The 19,807-nt window shown below is 37.2% G+C and overlaps 1 protein-coding gene across 2 annotated transcripts in view; it reads right to left on the bottom strand.

The window, feature by feature from the left end:
• Positions 1-19,807, bottom strand: part of TMEM135 (transmembrane protein 135) — a 262,307-nt gene that overhangs the window by 18,376 nt on the left and 224,124 nt on the right. For both annotated transcript variants that reach the window (XM_055581570.1, XM_055581569.1), the window contains 2 exons: positions 4,362-4,403; positions 1,517-1,663 (listed from right to left, as the gene is read on the bottom strand). In XM_055581570.1, coding sequence (XP_055437545.1) covers positions 1,517-1,663; positions 4,362-4,403 — 189 coding nt within the window. The remainder of the gene's footprint in view (positions 1-1,516; positions 1,664-4,361; positions 4,404-19,807) is intronic.

The raw sequence follows: 19,807 nt of genomic DNA, 5'->3' as shown, positions 1-19,807 counted from the left end.
TCAGGTTCAGCATCAGTCCTTCCAATGAATATTCAGGACTGATCTCCTTTAGAATGGACTGGTTGGATCTCCTTGCAGTCCAAGGGACTTTCAAGCGTCTTCTGCAACACCACAGTTCAAAAGCATCAATTCTTCAGTCCTCAGCTTTCTTTATAGTCCAACTCTCACATCCACACGTGACTACTGGAAAAACCATAGCTTTGACTAGACGGACCTTTGTTGGCAAAGTAATGTCTCTGCTTTTTAATAAGCTGTCTAGGTTGGTCACAGCTTTTCTTCCATGGAGCAAGTGTCTTTTAATTTCATGGCTGCAGTCACCATCTGCAGTGATTTTGGAGCCCAGAAAAATAAAGTCTATCATTGTTTCCACTGTTTCCTCATCTATTTGCCATTAAGAGACTGGACCGGATGCCATAATCTTGGTTTTCTGAATGTTGAGTTTTAAACCAACTTTTTCACTCTCCTCTTTCACTTTCATCAGTTCTTCTTTGCTTTCTGCCATAAGGGTGGTGTCATCTGCATATATGAGTTTATTGATATTTCTCAGAGCAATCCTGATTCCATCTTGTGCTTCATCCAGCCCAGCATTTCACATGATGTACTCTGCACATAAGTTAAATAAGCAGGGTGACAATATATAGCCTTGACGTACTCCTTTCCTGATCTGGAACCAGTCTGTTGTTCCATGTTCAGTTCTAACTGTTCCTTCTTGACCTGCATACAGATTTCTCAGGAGACAGGTCAGGTGATCTGTACTCCCATCTCTTGAAGAATTTTCCACAGTTTGTTGTGATCCACACAGTAAGACTTTAGCATAGTCAATAAAGCAAAAGTAGATGTTTTTCCGGAACTCTCTTGCTTTTTCGATGATCCAGCGGATGTTGGCAATTTGATCTATGGTTCCTCTGCCTTTTCTAAATAAAGATTGAACATCTGGAAGTTCACGGTTCATGTACTGTTGAAGCCTGGTTTGGAGAATTTTGAGCATTATTTTGCTATGGTGTAAGATGAGTGCAATTGTGCGGTAGTTTGAACATTCTTTGACATTGCCTTTCTTTGGGATTAGAATGAAAACTGACCTTTTCCAGTCCTGTGGCCACTGCTGAGTTTTCCAAATTTGCTGGCATATTGAGTGTAGCATTTTCACAGCATCATTTTGTAGGATTTGAAATAGCTCAACTGGAATTCCATCACCTCCACTAGCTTTGTTCATAGCAAATATTAATCTGTTTCCTAAAGTTCCCTATTCCAGCCTCCTGCAACTCTGCTTAGTTTGAAATAGGAAAGGATTTCAATTGCATGTAAATCTATTTTAAAGGCATATAATGGTCTATAGTCCTGCCAGAAATAATAAATACACTCTCTCGCTATCCTGTGCCTTTTTATAAGACTCTATGCACATTTTCTGGTATAAAAAAAATTCATTACTTGAAAACAAAAAGAAAACTTTGGCATGGCAAAAATATCATGTAAAACAGTGACAAAATGTGCTAAAATATCAAGATAAAGAACTCACACTGAATCCACAAGCTTCCTGACTAGAGCAATTATATTCATTCCTCTTGGTTTTTCCTCATGTTTCTCAGTCTTTTGTTCCACTTTTGCATAGGCTGCCTCTGGTGAATAAGAATGTGTGGGAATTTCTTCCTTCCCAACAATGAACCTAAAGAAAAGAACACAATGAGAGGCATTTTTTCACCTTAAAAAAAAAAAATCAATGAGAAAATAAACTGATTTTGTTTATATACAAATACACTGTGAACAGAACCTTATCATTTGAAATAATATTTTCTGCAACTTATATAAAATCTAATCATCCTTTAAAAAATAGACTTTTGAAATCTGAATATTCAGAAACTGTTAACAGCTATTTAACAAATGCGGCATCTAAAAATCAAATTAACCAAGTGAATACAGCATGGCACTTGGATGAAGCACCTTTTAACTTAGGTCACAGCCTGTTTTAAGGCATTATGCACCTTAAAGTTTTTTCAAACAGAAAAGCAGATGAACTATTAACTTGGATCTACTAATTAATGACAAATTTTTTTTTCTCTAAAATGTATTGACAGCTAAAACTGAATGCATTTCTCGTCTTTTACTCTAAGTTTATATCTAATGTCACTGTGAGTCACAAAACAGCTACAATACAGTGGATGGTCATCTATACACACACGAGAAACAGAGGCAAGTAACGAGAAACAGAAAGTGTTAAGGTTCTATGTCTTCCCCACATTATTTCATTAGAAAATCTTAAATTTGATGTTATTCTAATCTACTTATTTCTCTTGGGAAAATCTAATATCTAGGAGAAGACATCATTCTTGTCTCATGAGAACTGGATTATATTTTTCCAAATACAGTACAAATAAAACACTACCAACCATTAGATATCACTCATAGTATCCTTTATTGGAGTTTTCATCTCTGCTCTTTGTACCATCACCAAAAGAGCTGCTGCTCTTACAAAGAATAACTAAGCTTTCCTTAGTCAACTGTGCCTGCTGAACTTTCAGAAAACATCACAAAATAGAGTTAAACAGGAGATCGGTAACACTACACTAAAATTCTGGAACATGTGGGTTATGACAAATTTAAATATTCTTAGGTTTAAGAAAATGGTTCCTATCAACAAGGGAAACCCATCTCCTTAAGACAAACTTAAAACATCTAGTTTATCAAAGGAGCATGCAATGAGACTGTTTGCCACCAGGGGGCAGCTGTGCCTCCTTTGGTAACTGCTTGGTAAAGTGTGAATGGAGAGTTTAGGATCTGTACTGCTGCTATTTAAGAAGACAAAACTGTGCTAAAACAGATACAATGTAATCTCTCATACCTTTCATAACACTGTCGCTATTTTGGCCAGGACTGACCATTCAAAGTAGAGCTCACTTCCTTGGAGACGTTGCCCCTGCTGCAAGCCTCCTTTCTCTGTGCTCTCACAGCTCAGGGAACCCCTTCTTTACTATTACATCCAGTGCCTGGCATAGTGCCGGGCATGTAATACTTAGTTAATACACAGTGAATGAATATAGTATGTAATCTGAGCATTTATGACTATATGACAGACACAGTGCTGAGTACTTTACAAATATATCATTTAACCCTCACAGCAACACTATGAAGTAGGTACCATAATTTCCATGACTTAGTTAACATGAAAAAGGCATCCTGTTACAGCCAGAAATAACTGCAATTATTTGAACTTGCAATAATTTGACTCTAATGCCTGGATTCTTAGTCTTCAGGCTTTGTACGCTAACTATGCTTTAAACTATGAGGAATCAGGCTTAGTCTACTTTCAGAAGTCTATTTTCAGATTTCTGCATTGGCTTTTCTCTCATGGTTCTGTCCTTGACTCTTTCTATTCCCATAACTTCCACTATTATCTGACAGAACTAGCAAGAGTTAATAACCACCTTTCCAGAATATGTTCCTATAATACAGAGAAAATGTTAAGTGCAAATAGTCCAAGTCAATCCTTCATTATAAGCAGATTTGAAGAAAACACATACAAATATTAGGCACATTGTGAGTTATTGCAAGAATTCCAGAGTCTAAGGAAAGTTTCAGGGATAAGGTAAAGTTTTCTTCTAGGAAAACCAACTTTTGATTTTGTTACCAACTTTCAGTTTAACAAAGAATTCTATATAGCCAGTGCAACAACAATAAAAAGATATTTTCTAGTAAGTTTCATGATCTTTAATGAAACATATGACACAAAGAAATTACTGCTGTGTGTTATGATTCAGTTATTGTTACCAAAGAATTTCCACAACCAAAATATTCCATTCAATATTATAAAAGTTTAATTTCCTAATGTATGTGAAAATGCTTGATGAACTATAAAATTCAATGCTAACCAACATCTTTACAGTATCGACTATGTGTCAATTACTGTGATAAGAGATGAACTACCAGGTAAAAAGAAGAGGCCAGTGACTCTAGTGAAGCTTATAATCCAAAACGTGTTTGATAACGCATGAGTCCTGCCCTAACGAAGCCCATAATCTGGTGCCACACAATTAAGGACTTAGTTTTCCAGTAACTGTTCACGTGTAGCTTTGTCTTTCCAAGCTCTTTGAACAGAGAGTTCTTATAATCTTCTTTAACACCCTATAGTATAAGGCACACAATAGGCCCCCCAAATAGTGATTGACTGACTGATTTATTTTTAGGAGGAAAATTAATAAATTACTCTGTTAGTGAAATGACCACAAAGCCACTTTTGTAACTTTTAAAATTACTTGCAACTTAAAAGTAGAGTCATAAATAAATAATTATGTACAATGACATTACATTTAAAAAAAAAGCTAACATAAATTCTCTAACCATAAAAGTATATAAAAGATGCAACTTACCTAAGTGCAGAGAATGTAAATCCTTTCAAACCATCTTTGCACCTAAAACAATAAAAATTTACAATAATAAAATGGTAACTTATTTTGAAATATAAAGCAGCAGTATTAAATAGCTATTAAAATTTTTCCTGAAAATGATTTTCTGTTAAGGTGAAGTTCTTTTAGGACAGTGATCTGAGCAGTACAAATGGTCAAACAAACAACGAACAGTAAAGCAGGCCACCTAACACAAAATGATTAAAATGATAACGCCTCCCCACGTCATACTAACACAATTCAAAGCTCAATTCTCGAATTTGTAGGCTGAAGTGAGATTTAAATGGAGTTTTCTGTGGGATCCATGTGGATTTAAAAGGAAGGCTGCGAGTGGAGTATTTTTCATTCTACCCAATCCTGGGGGAGCAATTTGTTGTGAAGAAAAAGGCCACATACACCCATTGGGTGTGTTTTATATACAGGTCAACCAGGGTCCTGACTCCTCTTTACTTATTAATGCAGTGAATGCAGAGCAATGTACAGTTGGCAGGTACAAAAAGGTTTCACGTTTAGTTCAACAGTTTTAACTTCTGAGTAAGCCCAATCGGAACAGATAACGCAGCATGAGGAACGCGGGTGGAGGAGAAGAGCACAGAGAGAAGACTGCAAATATCAGAGCGTTTACCACTGCTGGACACTGTCTGCAGCCCTTTACATGTGCTGTCTCACTCAATTATATCATAATTCTATAAACAGGTGTATCTCTATGTCACAGCTGCACAGAGGCCCCCCACATGCGGCAATGTCCCAGAGGTCACAAAATAAAAAGTAGTCAGAATTCATCTGACTTAAAAGTCACGGTTTTCTCTTACACCTCTTCCTAAAACAATGTATTCCTTTTAATTGGGGAAGACCCAAGCTACATGGCAATTAAAGGCGGGGGAGAAGGGAAGATTCTCTCATTGGCAAAAAGTATTGAAACAAGGTTTTAAACTAGGGGCCTCACTATACGCTGGTCTTAACGTCTGCTCCACTGCAGGTGTCCTCAAGTTACCAGAGAATCTTTGTGTTTCTGGTATTAAAATTCTTTGGAGAAACTACAGATTGGTCATATAATGATACTCTAACATAATAGAGTATCATTACTCTATTAGACACTGGGTATTCGCAGACGAAAAGCATAGCCTTAAATCTAACTGGGCAATTCTATCTGTATCTATCTGTATGCCTTTTATATGAAAGGTCACAAAGGAAATGAACAAAAATATAAGAAATCTGTCTCAAAATTTTTAAATATACATTTTTATTGGAGGACATAGAATCTCAGGGAAAAAACTTAATCCATGTGCACTGAGATGTTTTAAAGAATTAAGAATTCAATTAAGTACTATAATCCACTTTGTGGTCATGTTAACAGTAAGAATGTGACCAGAGAATTTAGCTAACATAGTACATAAGCATCTACCCTGTTCAGAATGAGGGTAAAGGCAAAATAATTCATATGTTAAGCTAAAAACGTGCAGGGGAAAATTACAGCATTAAAATTCTTCCAGTTATCTGTTTTCATCTGAAGAAAGTGTTTCTCAGTAATTTAAAACCCATAATTGAGTAATTTCTAGATAGATGGGGTGGTGAGGGGGTAGGCTGGGAGTCTATTGACTGGAAAACAGAGAGCAACAGATTGATTAAAAGATTATGTACAACTGGGAACAAATTTTGGTGTTGGTATGTTATTGTTAAAGGATAGCCATTTGTCTTTGCGCAATGCTAAATAAAGGATTCTGACAACTTGGTCTAGTCAGGATTGCATTATTTGTGACCTTAAACAATAAATCTAACTGCAGACCAAACATCAAAAAGTAGCTTTCAAATATAAAAGGGCATCCACAAATGAATTTGCAATTTCATTATGATGGAAGTTTGGTTCTTTCAGCAGAACCCTGTGGGAAGCACTTCATATTGATAAAGTCTTAGCGTGGATTCAAAAGGGGCTATTCTTCTTTCCATTCATGTGTATAAGGTCTCTTAATGTAATTGAGGGTCAGATGTCTATGTCAAAAGGACAAAAAAGTAATTATTCGCAGAAAAAGAATGTTTAAAACAGCAATACTGGCCTGCATTCTGACATAAAAAGTATCATCTGAGCCCTAACCTAACTATGAAACACTATAGAAATCTGTGTTAAATGTAAAAAGTATGATATAAACATAAAGATTTATACAAAAGAGATCCCATTAACAGGCACCTCACTATGAGATGGATCTGGTTATTATAATGTAAATCAAATCACATTCTTCATTCAGATACTAAGGCCGGTTGATTTATTCCACAAATGCCACTATGCAGTGCCTACTATGTGCAAGCTCTGCTTTAGGTTTTAAGGATGTAACAGTGGACAATACAGGGTCTCTGCTTTCCTACCACTGACATTTTAGATGGGGGAAGAGAGAGGATTTAAAAAGCTAAGTATGTCATGTGGTGATAACTACTATGGCAAAAAGCAAAGCAGGAAAAGGGGAGAAACAGTATCAGCCTGGGCCTTTTGTATTTGTTTGTATCAGCCTGGGCCTTTTGTATTTGTTTTTAACCTAGTGTGGTCAGGAAGCAGGCTTCCCTGGTGGCTCAGAAGGTAAAGAATCCGCCTGCAAGGCAGGAGACCTGGGTTCGATCCCTAGAAGATCCCCTGGAAGAGGGAATGGCTGCCCACTCCAGTATTCTTGCCGGAGAACTGTGGCCAGGAAGGGCCTCTCTGAGGAGGTGGAGTTTGGTAATTTGATCAGAAACCTTACTGAATTGAGGGAAGGGCATTTCAGTTTGAAGGACGAGGACTCTACATGGTGTGTAAGGAGAACAGACAGGGGTTAAGCTGGAGCGAAGCAGCAGTTGGAGACGAGGTCCGGGTATCAGTGGTAGGAAATGAGGGGGCGAGTGGTTTGCAGTTCCTGCAGGGACGGCAGGCGTGGTAAGGACTCGGGCAGGTTCTCCGCAGAGGAGTGAAAAGAGCTGTCTTAAATTCTAAGATAATAGACTGGCTGCTGGTTGGAAAACAGACTACAGGAGGGCAAGGGTAGAAAAAATCACAGGGCCTAATTAGGAGAACGGTGCCTGCGGCTGGACCAGGCTGCGGTGGCAGACGTGGACAGGAATGTGTCTGAATGCATTTCAAGACAGAGTGGGCAGAATTTCTAGATGGTTTAAATGAATGTGGGGTATGATAGAGAATTTACAAATTATTAAAATATTTTTGGTTTGAGCAAATGGAAGGATAAAATATCCACTTACTGACATGAGGAAGACTATTAGAGAAACAGGTTTTGAAGAGAAAAATCAAAGTTCTGTTTCAGATATGTTAAGTTTGAGATGCAAGTGAGCTGTAAATGGGAATGTTAGGGAAGCAAGCAGCTGGGTATGCAGATTTGAGTTCGAGGGAGAGGTCTCATCTAGGAATTAAGTGACAATACAGAAAATAAGAAAATGAGCATTTTTTATTCCTCCATAACTTGTATGCAGAAAATCTCTTTCAGAAAAGAAAAACAAAAATTCATTTCACTAATAAAACCATTCTCTAATAATACAAAGTCATTCTAAATTTTTTCATTTTTTGAGTGGGCATAAAAAGAATGCATTTAACTCATGTATACACAAATTCTCCTATTAACGTTTGTGCAAATGGCATAAATAACTGAATCTACAGTTACTAAATCTCTACAATTGCAAGGTTCTGTGCTACCTACGATATAAAACAAAGCCAGGAGACAAAGAGGGGAAAAGAATTTGCAGCATTATATCAAACAACTTAGCTGATAAACAACTAATCATAGAGGGTCAGGTTGGAATTGCATACTATATATAAGAAAGAATTAAGAAGTTTGATGTTATTGTTATTAGAATACTACTTTTGGTCAAATATTAATAGATGGGAATCCAAAAGACAATTTTTTTCTATTAGAAATGCAAGTGTTGGTAAAAAAAAAACAGCTCTGCCCAGAAAGATTCTTTATTTCATTCTTAATTTCCATGAAATTACTTCAATGATACTGGAAATGTCTCATGATACCTGGGATACATTTTTTTGAGATACGAAATATACTTCATTACAACATTGTACCAGCAGAGGTCACTAGTAAACCATTTGGGGAAGAATTTCTAGCTCGGATGTGATTTCACAAACATTTTGTTGCACATTTTCCTTTAAAAACAAATTCATAGGCATGCAAAATATTACTTCTGAAAAAATTTTAGTTAAACTGCATTAAGTTCCCCCAAGTAAATATCACTAACATGAGACTTTTAGTGATAGGCGATACTCATGTTCCTATTATTCCACACAGTCATAAAATCCCTTGGAACACCCTAACATTTGGCACCAACATAGAATGTAAATGTGCTGTTTTATTATGTGCTTTCTAGTAACCTGAAAACAATGAGAACTATTTTGACTCCTACAATTTTTTTTCTAGTCAGCTTTCATTTATTTGGTTACATATAATAGACATAAAAGATACACTTTTATAAATCTCCTCTTAAATATTTCTAAAGCACTGCATGATGCAATGGAACAGAAACTAGTCATAATTTGCCTGTCAACCTAAATCACTGAGGGCTCCATCTTGCCACCTTCGGAAAGAGGGCTGGAAGTAAATGACTACCATAACGGCTCCTTAAATGATTTCCAATTCGGAAGTTTTATCACTTATTACCATCTTATTTACTGCTACTATTATTATTTAAAATAATAATGATGGAAAATAAATGAATTATCCAAATCATTTATAAATAGTGATTTTGCCGTCAAGAATTAAAAAGAAATAAAACATACGTACAAATCCCTGAATTTATTTTGAGATTACTGGCTGCTACCAATATTATTACATTTGCTTATTGCTTATAAAATTTACACACAGAACTTACTCCTGAAAAGGTTGAAAGACACCTTCTCTTTTTTTAACTGTAAGATTACAAGACAAACTACCACCATAAATATATATATGCTATAGAAAGACCTGTAAGAAATACTGTTAAGTAAAAGAAGTAATTCTATAATCTCAATGATAGAAGGTTACATTTTTGATATATTAAGCATCAGTGCTAAAATATTATCAATGATAAAACATAAAATGCTGGTTTTGTATACATATAGAATGTTATAGAAAGTGATCAAAAGCATCAGATCAGATCAGATCAGTCGCTCAGTTGTGTCCGACTCTTTGCGACCCCATGAATCACAGCACTCCAGGCCTCCCTGTCCATCACCAACTCCTGGAGTTCACTGAGACTCACGTCCATCGAGTCAAAAGCATACACCCCAAACAGTTACTAGCAGGCTACCTACTGAAGTGCATGTTTAGTCGCTCAGTTGTGTCCAACACTTTGCGACCCCATGGACTGTAGCCTGCCAGGCTCTGCTGTCCATGGGACTTTTTTCCATGCAAGAATACTGGAGTGGGTTGCCATTTCCTCCTCCAGGACATGGGTTAAAAGACACGAAGAAAGAATATAACTTTTTACTCTCTATATTCATATATCATTTAAATTTTCTATAAGTATACATTTATATATTATTTGTATAGTTTGTTTAATTAAAAACATCAGTATCTGAACATTTAGGAACAGATTAAACACTGTGAAAGTTATTCGTCTCTATTTCACCAACACCTTGGCAGAGAATGTGAAAGTCAGTCAACTTCACTAATTAAGACTGCTATAAAAGTTTTGCTAGAAGGCAAAAAATTAATAACTAAAACAAATGATGCAGGTAGAATTTTCTGAAATTATGATCCCAAAGAACATGGATATCTAGGGGACTACAATGACAAAAAAGAAACACTGAGTAAGTATCATGTCAGAGTTCTTTTGTCCTTTTTTTACTCATTGAACTGGTTAGAAGGAAACTCACATATTGGTTAAACATCATAGCATCTCTTTTTATTCACTCAACATTTACCAGGCATCTAACATACAGAAGACACTGTGCTGCAGATCATTTGAGTAATGCAAAGATAAATTATATACTATCTCATATCATTAAAAAAGGCACCTGCAAAGTTATATGTATCTTTGTCAAATAAATGAAAATAATCTTAACTAAAAGTTCTGACATAATTTCTTGTATCAACAGTGCTAAGAGCTTGATTACTTTGTTTCTACTTTATGAGTTCAGCTTCAAATTTTTTTAGTCCTGCATTTTCTCTCCTTAAATTGTTTGATTTGAGAAAAGCAGCAGGGCTCTTCTTTCACATATGATGGGATTATGTCCCAATATGCCCATCCTAAGCTGAAAGTGAAAGAGGAGAGTGAAAAAAAATTCAACATTCAGAAAACTAAGATCATGGCATCTGGTCCCATCACCTCGTGGCAAATAGATGGGAAAACAATGGAAACAGTGACCAACTATTTTGGGGGCCTCCAAAATCACTGCAGATGGTGACTGCAGCCATGAAATTAAAAGACACTTGCTCCTTGGAAGAAAAGCTATGACCAACCTAGACAGCATATTAAAAAAGCAGAGACATTACTTTGCCAACAAAGGTCCGTCTAGTCAAGGCTATGGTTTTTCCAGTGGTCATGTATGGTGTGAGGGTTGGACTGTAAAGAAAGCTAAGCACAGAAGAATTGATGCTTTTGAACTGTGGTGCTGGAGAAGACTCTCAAGAGTCCTGTGGACTGCAAGGAGATCCAACCAGTCCATCCTAAAGGAGATCAGTCCTGGGTGTTCATTGGAAGGACTGATGCGAAGAACTGACTCATTGGAAAAGACCGTGATGCTGGGAAAGATTGAAAGCAGGAGGAGGAGACAAGAGAGGACAGGATGGTTGGATGGCATCACCGACTCGATGGACATGAGTTTGAGTAAACTCCGGGAGTTGGTCATGGACAGGGAGGTGATGGACAGGACTGTCTGCTGCACTCCATGGGGGCGCAAAGAGTTGGACATGACTGAGCGACTGAACTGAACTGAAACTATAATTTAGGAACTGAAACTGGATCAACAACTATAGATTTTGATTGATATCTGTTTATCATAAGAATAACAGAAAAATTGAGATGGGATTAATTTAAAGATTTTATTTTAGCTTTGTTTTTAAAAAATCTTCAGTGTTCTAATTACATATGTACACTCAAACAGGTTAAATCAATCATTTCAATTTACTACTCGGAACCTTGGATATGCAATTAAAATACACTACTTTGCTTAAATATATACAACAGGTTTTTTCCTCTTAGGTCTACTATTATTTCAAGAATAAAACAGACTCAGAGAGTTTGGTTTTAGCCAGCGTAGGGCACTTAATATGAGAAAACAAAATAACAGATATTACAGTCCTACTTTAAGAAAGCTCATACACAAAAATGTTAAGTTGGAACAGCAACAGATGAAGAAATTTGTGGAAGATTATTTTGTTTGTTCGTGAACACATCATAGACCTTCCAAACAATTTTTAACTGTTTTCTTTAAAAGTGATTTTCCCCACTGCATTAAAAATATTATTTTTGATTTTGGCAAATGTTTTACAGTACATTTATTTCACATAGAATGGAACACTGGTGCTTAGCTTTGTTCTCAATAACCTAAGGAAAGCTGGTGAAGCAAGGCAGCAGTTATGGGTAATCAAGTGTGATTGTAAGTCCCCAGATGATTATTGTGTACTTTTTTCTAGTATGTCTTGAATATAAATTGGAAACATTTGGATTCAAAATTACAGTAACAACTCCAATAGAATCATATTTCTCCTTAAACTTGGAGAGGCTGGAACTGTTTTTGCTTTAAAATCTAAACTAAGGAAGGTCATGCTCCAAGCCCTCTTCAATTGCTAAGAAACCAAGAATCACCTTCAGACTGTTTCTAAAAGAAATGTTAATTAGGATGAATCTCCCTCTCAAAATGAACTAGTAATAACAATACTTGTTGCTGTTCATTTCAATCCTATCCAACTCTGTGTGACCCCATGGACTGCAGCACTCCAGGTTTCCCTGTCCTTCAGTATCTCCTGGAGTTTGCTCAAACTCATGTCCCTTGGACTGCAAGGAGATCAAACCAGTCTATTCTAAAGGAAATCAACCCTGAATATTCATCGGAAGGACTGATGCTGAAGTTGAAGCTCCAATACTCTGGCCACCTGATGGGAAGAGCTGACTCACTGAAAAAGACCCTGATGCTGGGAAAGACTGAGGGCAGGAGGAGAAGGGGACGACAGAGGATGAGATGCTTGGATGGCATCACCCACGCGATGCACATGAGTTTGAGCAAGCTCCGGAAGATGGTGAAGGACAGGGATGTCTGGCGTGCTGCAGTCCATGGGGTGACAAAAAATCAGACATGACTAAACAACAACAATACATCCACTGAGTACTGAGTCAGCAAGTCAAACTTTAAAATACATGTAAAAGAAGCAGATTTTACTTCCATTGACCTAAATTGTTTGCAGTTCCTAAGGAAATGGCACATGTTTACACTCGCCAAATTAACAATAGGCAAAAACCAAATTTAGTAGCAAAATTGTGTTTTACATAAATCCAAGAAAAACTTACCAAGTTTCTTAAAATCACAGCATTGTTATGGACAAAAATTATTTACATTAAATAAAAATTCTAACCACAATACTGAACCAAACTATTTTTTAAAGACCTTAAGACTGCCAAGTATTTTCATTTTCTTCCCCCTCCTATAATGGTTGGGAAAAAGATTAAAACAAAGGTTTTCAATGATATAGGATCTCTGAATCAACATTAATTTACTTTCAAATGTACATTAGTATCTATGTCATTAAAATAATACAGCAACTGGATTGCATACTAAACAAAATGAGCAGCTATTTAGGCTATACTTTTTCATGAAGTTATGCTTATTTAATATCAAAGTTCACATCTAAAATGAGATATGTATCTTTGAATAATGGAACAAAAATACTATTTTGGAAGCTTTTGGAAAACTACAGTTTTGTGATTATCTGAGGACTACAGAGTACCAAACTCTAAAAGAAAAGCCTTCATTTAAAAACTCCAGCTTACTTCATTCATCTCAAAGATGATGGACATGTGTTATGTATGACAAAAATTAGGCAAGTTAAAATACTGGAATCTTGCTAGACTCTAAATGGTACTAGAAAAATGAAATACTGGAACTAAAGTAACCTAAGAGAGTTAAACTGTAAGATTAAGAAACCAAGGCCTGGGGAGATTAAATGATCTGCCCCCAGACAGATTCTGGTCTAGACAGCATCACACACAAGGACATCTGTTTATATCCCAATAACTCACTCTCTGTGCCTACTGGGGAGAAGAAATACCACAGGGAAGATGAGGGACCCTGGGCTGTAGGAGACAAATCACAAATCACCTGAATGGAAGGAGAGAGCAATATTCCTCCAACTAAAATCATGCAAAGACTTTATAAGGGACAGAAGAGCATGGATAGCAAGGAACCAAAATCCTCCCAGTGAAACGTGATTGGCCTGACTTTGTTTAGGACTCTTTACTGCCTTCTCTTATCTACCTCCCTCTTCACAAGAGTGATTTTTTACATAACTCTCTCCAAAACTTTGAGGACAATCGCAATCAGTATTAAATCTGCCACTGTTAGCAACTTGAATTCCAAAAGCACCTCAATTTCATACATGAGTACAAAAAACAGGCCTGGAATGACGTTGTGTTTTCTATCATACACCAAATAAGAAATGGGACTTCTGAAAGACATTCATGAGATTACTTCTCCTTTATCTGTCTCTCAGTAGCAAACTGTATTAGCAGTTACTTTCAGATACATTTCACACTCTCTCACCTCTCTCATCTTGGTTACCCTGGTCCTTCCACATGCAATCCATTCTTCAACCACCCTCCTTGTTTAAGAGGATTGCTACCAAGTCCAACAGGAATGACAATTTTCCCCACAATTGTATATGACTCTTTCTCAAACTTCCTTTACTTTTTGTGTATTTTTGGCAGGTTTTATTTGGCTCTCGCTAACGTGACAGCTAGTCACTCTTAAGGGAAATACTGAATACTCATTGGAAGGACTGGTGATGAAGCTCCAGTATTTTTGTCATCTGATGTGAACAGACGACTCACTGGAAAAGTCCCTCATGTTGGGAAAGACTGAGGGCAGAAGGAGAAGACGGCGTCAGAGGATGAGATGGCTGGATGGCATCACTGATGCAATGGACATGAACTTGGGCAAACTTTGGGAGATGCTGAGGGACAGGGAGGTCTGGCGTGCTGCAGTCCATGGGATCACAAAGAGTCGAGCAGAACTGGGCAACTGAACAACAACAACAACATGATACTAATTTCCAAAGTTATCTATTCCATTTTACAAAATTTATGTTTCCATATGGCATTTTGTGTGTCCATATATCAGAAATCAAAAGCAATTTATAGAGTTTACATCTTCAATAACGACACTGAGAAATATTTTGCATCTTATTATTACAGCATTTGGGCTTCCTAGGTGGCTTAGTGGTAAAGAATCTGCCTGCCAATGGAGGAGCCTCAGGAGACACATGTTCGAGCCCTGGCTTGGGAAGATCCCCTGGAGAAGGGAATGGCAACCGACTCCAGTATTCTTGCCTGGAGAATCCCATGGACAGAGGAGGCTGGCAGGCTATGGTCAATGGGGTCACAAAGAGTGGGACACCACTTAGCGACTAAATAACAACAACAAAACTGCAACATTTACTGTGTAATTAAGGTATCTAGAAATATAAATTAATAGACCACATAATCAGGAAAGGTTAGGTCAGTGATTCTCAAAGTGTGGACCACCTGGAACAGCATCAGCATCAGATCGTAACAACTTGTTAGAAACTGAAATGCTGGTTCCCAGCGCAGGTCTCATGAATTCAGAAACTCTTAAGAGGGGGGTCCAACAACCTGTACATTCTGTATTTTAACAAAACCTCCACATGATTCTAACGCATGCTCAAGCTTGAGAACCATCAGGTCAGGTTATGTTGCAATAGTAGAATTTCAACAGTTTGAACAACAAAAGGTTATTTCTTGCTCATGCTAATTATCAAACAAGAGTTGGCTAAGTCTCAACTACATGTCATCTTTATTTTGGACCTTAGGGCGATGGAGAAACATCTATTCAGATCTGCTGAATTGTCAAAGCAGAGAAAAAAAGAATATAGGACACTGTGTTCTGACTCAAAGCTTCTGCTCAAAAGTAAACATAAATCATTTCCACTCGTATTTTATTAGCCAAAGCAAATCTAAGGCCAGGCATGATGTTAACAGGTCAGTGAGTATAATGCATCCCCAGGGAGAGACAGCAAAGGGTTTTAAACAATAGCACAGCCTACCATAACACGCCAGGCATATTACTGTTGAAGATCAATTGTATTTGTTTACTATATTTAACGAAATTCAAGGCGGACTTGCAGTCCCCCTTTCCTCCCAAATCCTAGCATCACTTAGTTTTTTACATAATAACTTCAATGTTTCACTTTATGTATGATAATGCTTAAAATCTGTTGCTGATTTCAGAAACAGGCTTGTCTACAACATATTAATTAGTATTTTACATATATGCATAAACATGTGTATATGCATTCTGAGCTCCTTTTTGTTCTAATTACTAAAGCATTCAGGAATTTCACATCGTTCAGTTATATATCCCAAGTGCCTACATCAGTGCATAGCATATCGGCCACTCAATAATTTATGTTGAAAGAAAGAAATCTGTATCTGTGTAGTATGTGAAAACACTACTTTTGAGTAATTATATTTCTAATTGGGTATCATGTTTCTTGGATTCATTTTTGAACAGCAATTCTAAGCTTTTAATAAATATTTAGTATCTAAAAATGTGTTTAAAATCAGCTAGCCCATTACATATTAACAACTCCCAGTGTTCAGCCTTAATATAAAATTCTATTTGTTTTTTCACCAATAATTTGGCACAAATTGACACTTAGACATAAATGTGCATAAACAGGGGTCTAAAAAGGAGTCTCTAATCTTTTCTGAATGAGGAGCTATCTTTTAACACCCAAATGAAATATAACAGTGACTGGAATATAAGGCTATCAAGTCCAAAAGGCGGGAATGGGAATGCTGCTATAGACATGTTTATACTGAACTAGAAATTACAACTGAAAAAATGAGGTTTCCAAGGGGGTGCTAGTGGTAAAGAGTCTGCCTGCCACTACAGGAGATGCAAGAGATGTAGATTCAATCCTTGGGCCGGGAAGATCCCCTGGAGCAGGAAATGGCAATCTGCTCCAGTATTCTTGCCTGGGAAATCCCATGGACAGAGAAGCCTGGCGGGCTACAGTCCATGGGATGGCAAAGAGTCGGACATGACCGAGCAACAGGGCATACAAAAGAGGTGAGATGATAAAGTTCATAGGTCGGGGCATTATCCACACTCATTCACGCAGTTAAATATTTCACCAATATTTACTCTGAGTCGACTATGTACCAGATAGGCTGTCAAGTGCTGGGGACAGCCAGGGTCTGTGTTCTCCAGGAGCTCACAGCCCAGAGGGGCATACACATAAGTGGCAAGGGCTACTGCATCACAGGAAGCGCTTTAACATGAAGCACCCAGTGCCCAAGGAGCACAAAGCAGGGCTGCCTAAGCCCGGCTTGGCCATGGCAGGCCACCCAGAAGAGAAGAGCCATTTAAGATGGCACGTGCAGGCAGAAGAGGAGGAAGAGAGCAGAGAGGGACAACCCATGTGCGACTTAGACAAGGTGTTCTGGGACTGAAGAGGCTTAACGTGAGTGGCAAATGGAGACAAGCAAGCAGTACAGAAGGACTTGGCACAGGCCAAACGTGTCAAAAACGAGTTTGAGGGATTTCCCTGGTGGTCCAGTGGTTAAGACTCCAAGCTCCCAATGCAGGGGGCTTGGACTGATCCCTGGTCAGGAAACCAGATCCCACACACTGCAACTGAGAATTCGCATGTCTCAGCTAAAGATTCCACACGCCACAACAAAGACTGAGGATCCCATGTGCCACAACCAAGACCGAGCTGGTGCAGGCAAATCAATTAATTCTAAAAAATGAGTTTGACAGGGACTCTGTATCAACCTAGAGGGGTGGGATGGCGAGGGAGATGGGCGGGAGGTTCAAAAGGGAGGGGACAAATGTATACCTATGGCTGATTTCATGTTGAGGTTCGACAGAAAATAACAAAATTCTGTAAAGCAATTATCCTTCAATAAAAAATAATAAAAAAAAATGAGTTTGAACTTTACCTCTAAGGCAAAAGGCCCCATGTCCCAGAAAAGTGAAAGTGGCTCAGTTGTGTCTGATTCTTTGTGACCCCATGGACTATATAGTCCATGGAATTCTCCAGGCCAGAATACTGGAGTGGGTAGCCTTTCCCTTCTCCAGGGGATCTTCCCGACCCAGAAATCAAACCCAGGTTTCCTGCATTGCAGATGGATTCTTTACCAACTGAGCTATCACAGAAGACATGACCAGATCTGTGTTTAACAAAGATATTCCAAGTGTAGCTTTCATGACTTACTATTGAATCCCATCTCGTTGTTTATTTTTAAACTGCAATCTCACTTAATAGCATTTGTTTGAACTTTTAAAATATCAACTTAGAAACTGAATTCTGTTGAAAGCAACTAATACTAAAGCCATCTAAAAAGTTATACTGCTCTTTAGGATAATAGATTAAATTACACATCAACTTTAAGACATTTTAATACATTCTGACAGATTAACAAATTGGTTTTAAAATGACTCTTTTCAAAACTAAATGAGGCTCAAAAGTATCAAACTTTAAGATACTATAAAATTCAAGTAATTAATACCAGTTAAAAGCCAAAAAAAAAAAAAACAACAAAAAAAAAACCCTCTATTTCTTGCTTTGCAATCAGGAATTCATCTAGACTATCTCTGCCAAAGAAAGTAACCTCTATTGCAGCATCCATAATGTAGCTCTAGATGTTGCTCTGTGTACATACAATTAATAAAGTCACAGAATTTATTTACTACTGGGAACAGAGAAGGATGCTGAAAACCAAGACTGCCAATAAGGCACATTGGATTGAAGAGTTATATACCTTTGTGTAATTAACACCCCATCCAGTTCTCTTGTTACTGTTACTGCTTTTCTTGTTACTGCAGTCTTGTTACTGCTTTTGTCCCCAGTCCATTCCTAACACCAAACATTCAGACACTCGTAAGTTTTCCTGCCATGGGCTGCAGTTTATTCAAACTTCTCTTGCAGGTTACAGGAAAAATCTGTTGTTTTTGAAGTGCTCTCAGTTTTTATGAACAGGTTCCTTCACAAAGGTCCCTTCTGTGAAGATGACATGAGAAATCTTAAGTTTGATGACCCTTATCAGCCTTGTAGTTCCAATTCTGTGGATCTTTTTTTGGCAGAGTTGGGCACAGGGAAGGAAGATTAGGGTACTGGTTACAGGAATAACCTGATATTTTTGAAAACTGTAGAAAAAGATGTTCGATTTTTCCTTCAAGCTTTATAAGTAAAATTCTACCAAGGTAGAAAATGAGAATAAAAAGGTTTTATCAAACTTTTGGAAAAACCAAGTTTTTTGAATATACACATAAAATGTGACAACAGATTTATATGCAAACAGTCACACTTATCTTAAAAACAAAACAAAACCCTTTCTAACCAGCCTAAACTAGGAACAGGGAGGAATTAAAGGTCATCCAAAACTATTGGGAAGGCCCATATTCTTTCAAAGGCTTCCACTGTAAAATACAGTTCAGTAAACAAAAACAAAGCCATCTGGAAAGTATTTCTTAGATATCGATCCTGTGACATTGATAATTTTGAAATGCAGGAGAAAGAAAACACAGCTACTCCTACTTGGCCAATGTTCCATTTGCTTTATCAGAGCCAACAACGTTAATGACTTAGAACAGTCTTAGGGTTATCATGAATTTTGGTCTTAAGGTTATCACGAATTCCAACAGAAAAGATCAGTCATCCACAAACAGGTCAGTAGATAAATATGGCCTGATATACTGAGAGGTTAATTCCTTTCGTTCTAGTGAGTATTCTCCCATTTTAGACTCCATAATTGATTAGGCCAAAGACAGTCTGAGAATCTCATTTTTAATTCTGGCTCTTTCACTAAATAGTTACAAGATCTTAAAATGAAACTTAAGGTTTCTCATCCTTTCTCTAAATATAAAACAAAAAGATAGAATTGAATGATCCTGAGGATTCCTTAAAACTTAAAAATTCTGATACAGACTATTATCTGCAAATTTTTATGATTTGCTCCAACTTGATACAGTTGCAACCTGCTTCTGGGTTCTCAAATTTAAATATAATTCAACCAATACTAAACTGATATGAAATGGTTTAAACATTCAGTTTGAGGGGCTACTGAAGATATCTCTTTATAGATTTTAAGTAGGAAGAATATTATAAAATTAACATTCTACCCAAAGTAAAGTACCTTCTAATATAAATGGACAAATTAAATACTCAAATGTTCAAAATTATATTTTTACCTTCAGATAGCTTATCTAT

The sequence above is a fragment of the Bubalus kerabau genome, chromosome 5 (assembly GCF_029407905.1).
Source record: "Bubalus kerabau isolate K-KA32 ecotype Philippines breed swamp buffalo chromosome 5, PCC_UOA_SB_1v2, whole genome shotgun sequence".
Lineage (NCBI taxonomy): Eukaryota > Metazoa > Chordata > Mammalia > Artiodactyla > Bovidae > Bubalus > Bubalus kerabau.
Note: the sequence above shows the minus strand (reverse complement) of the source record. Positions and strands in the feature narration are given on the sequence as shown.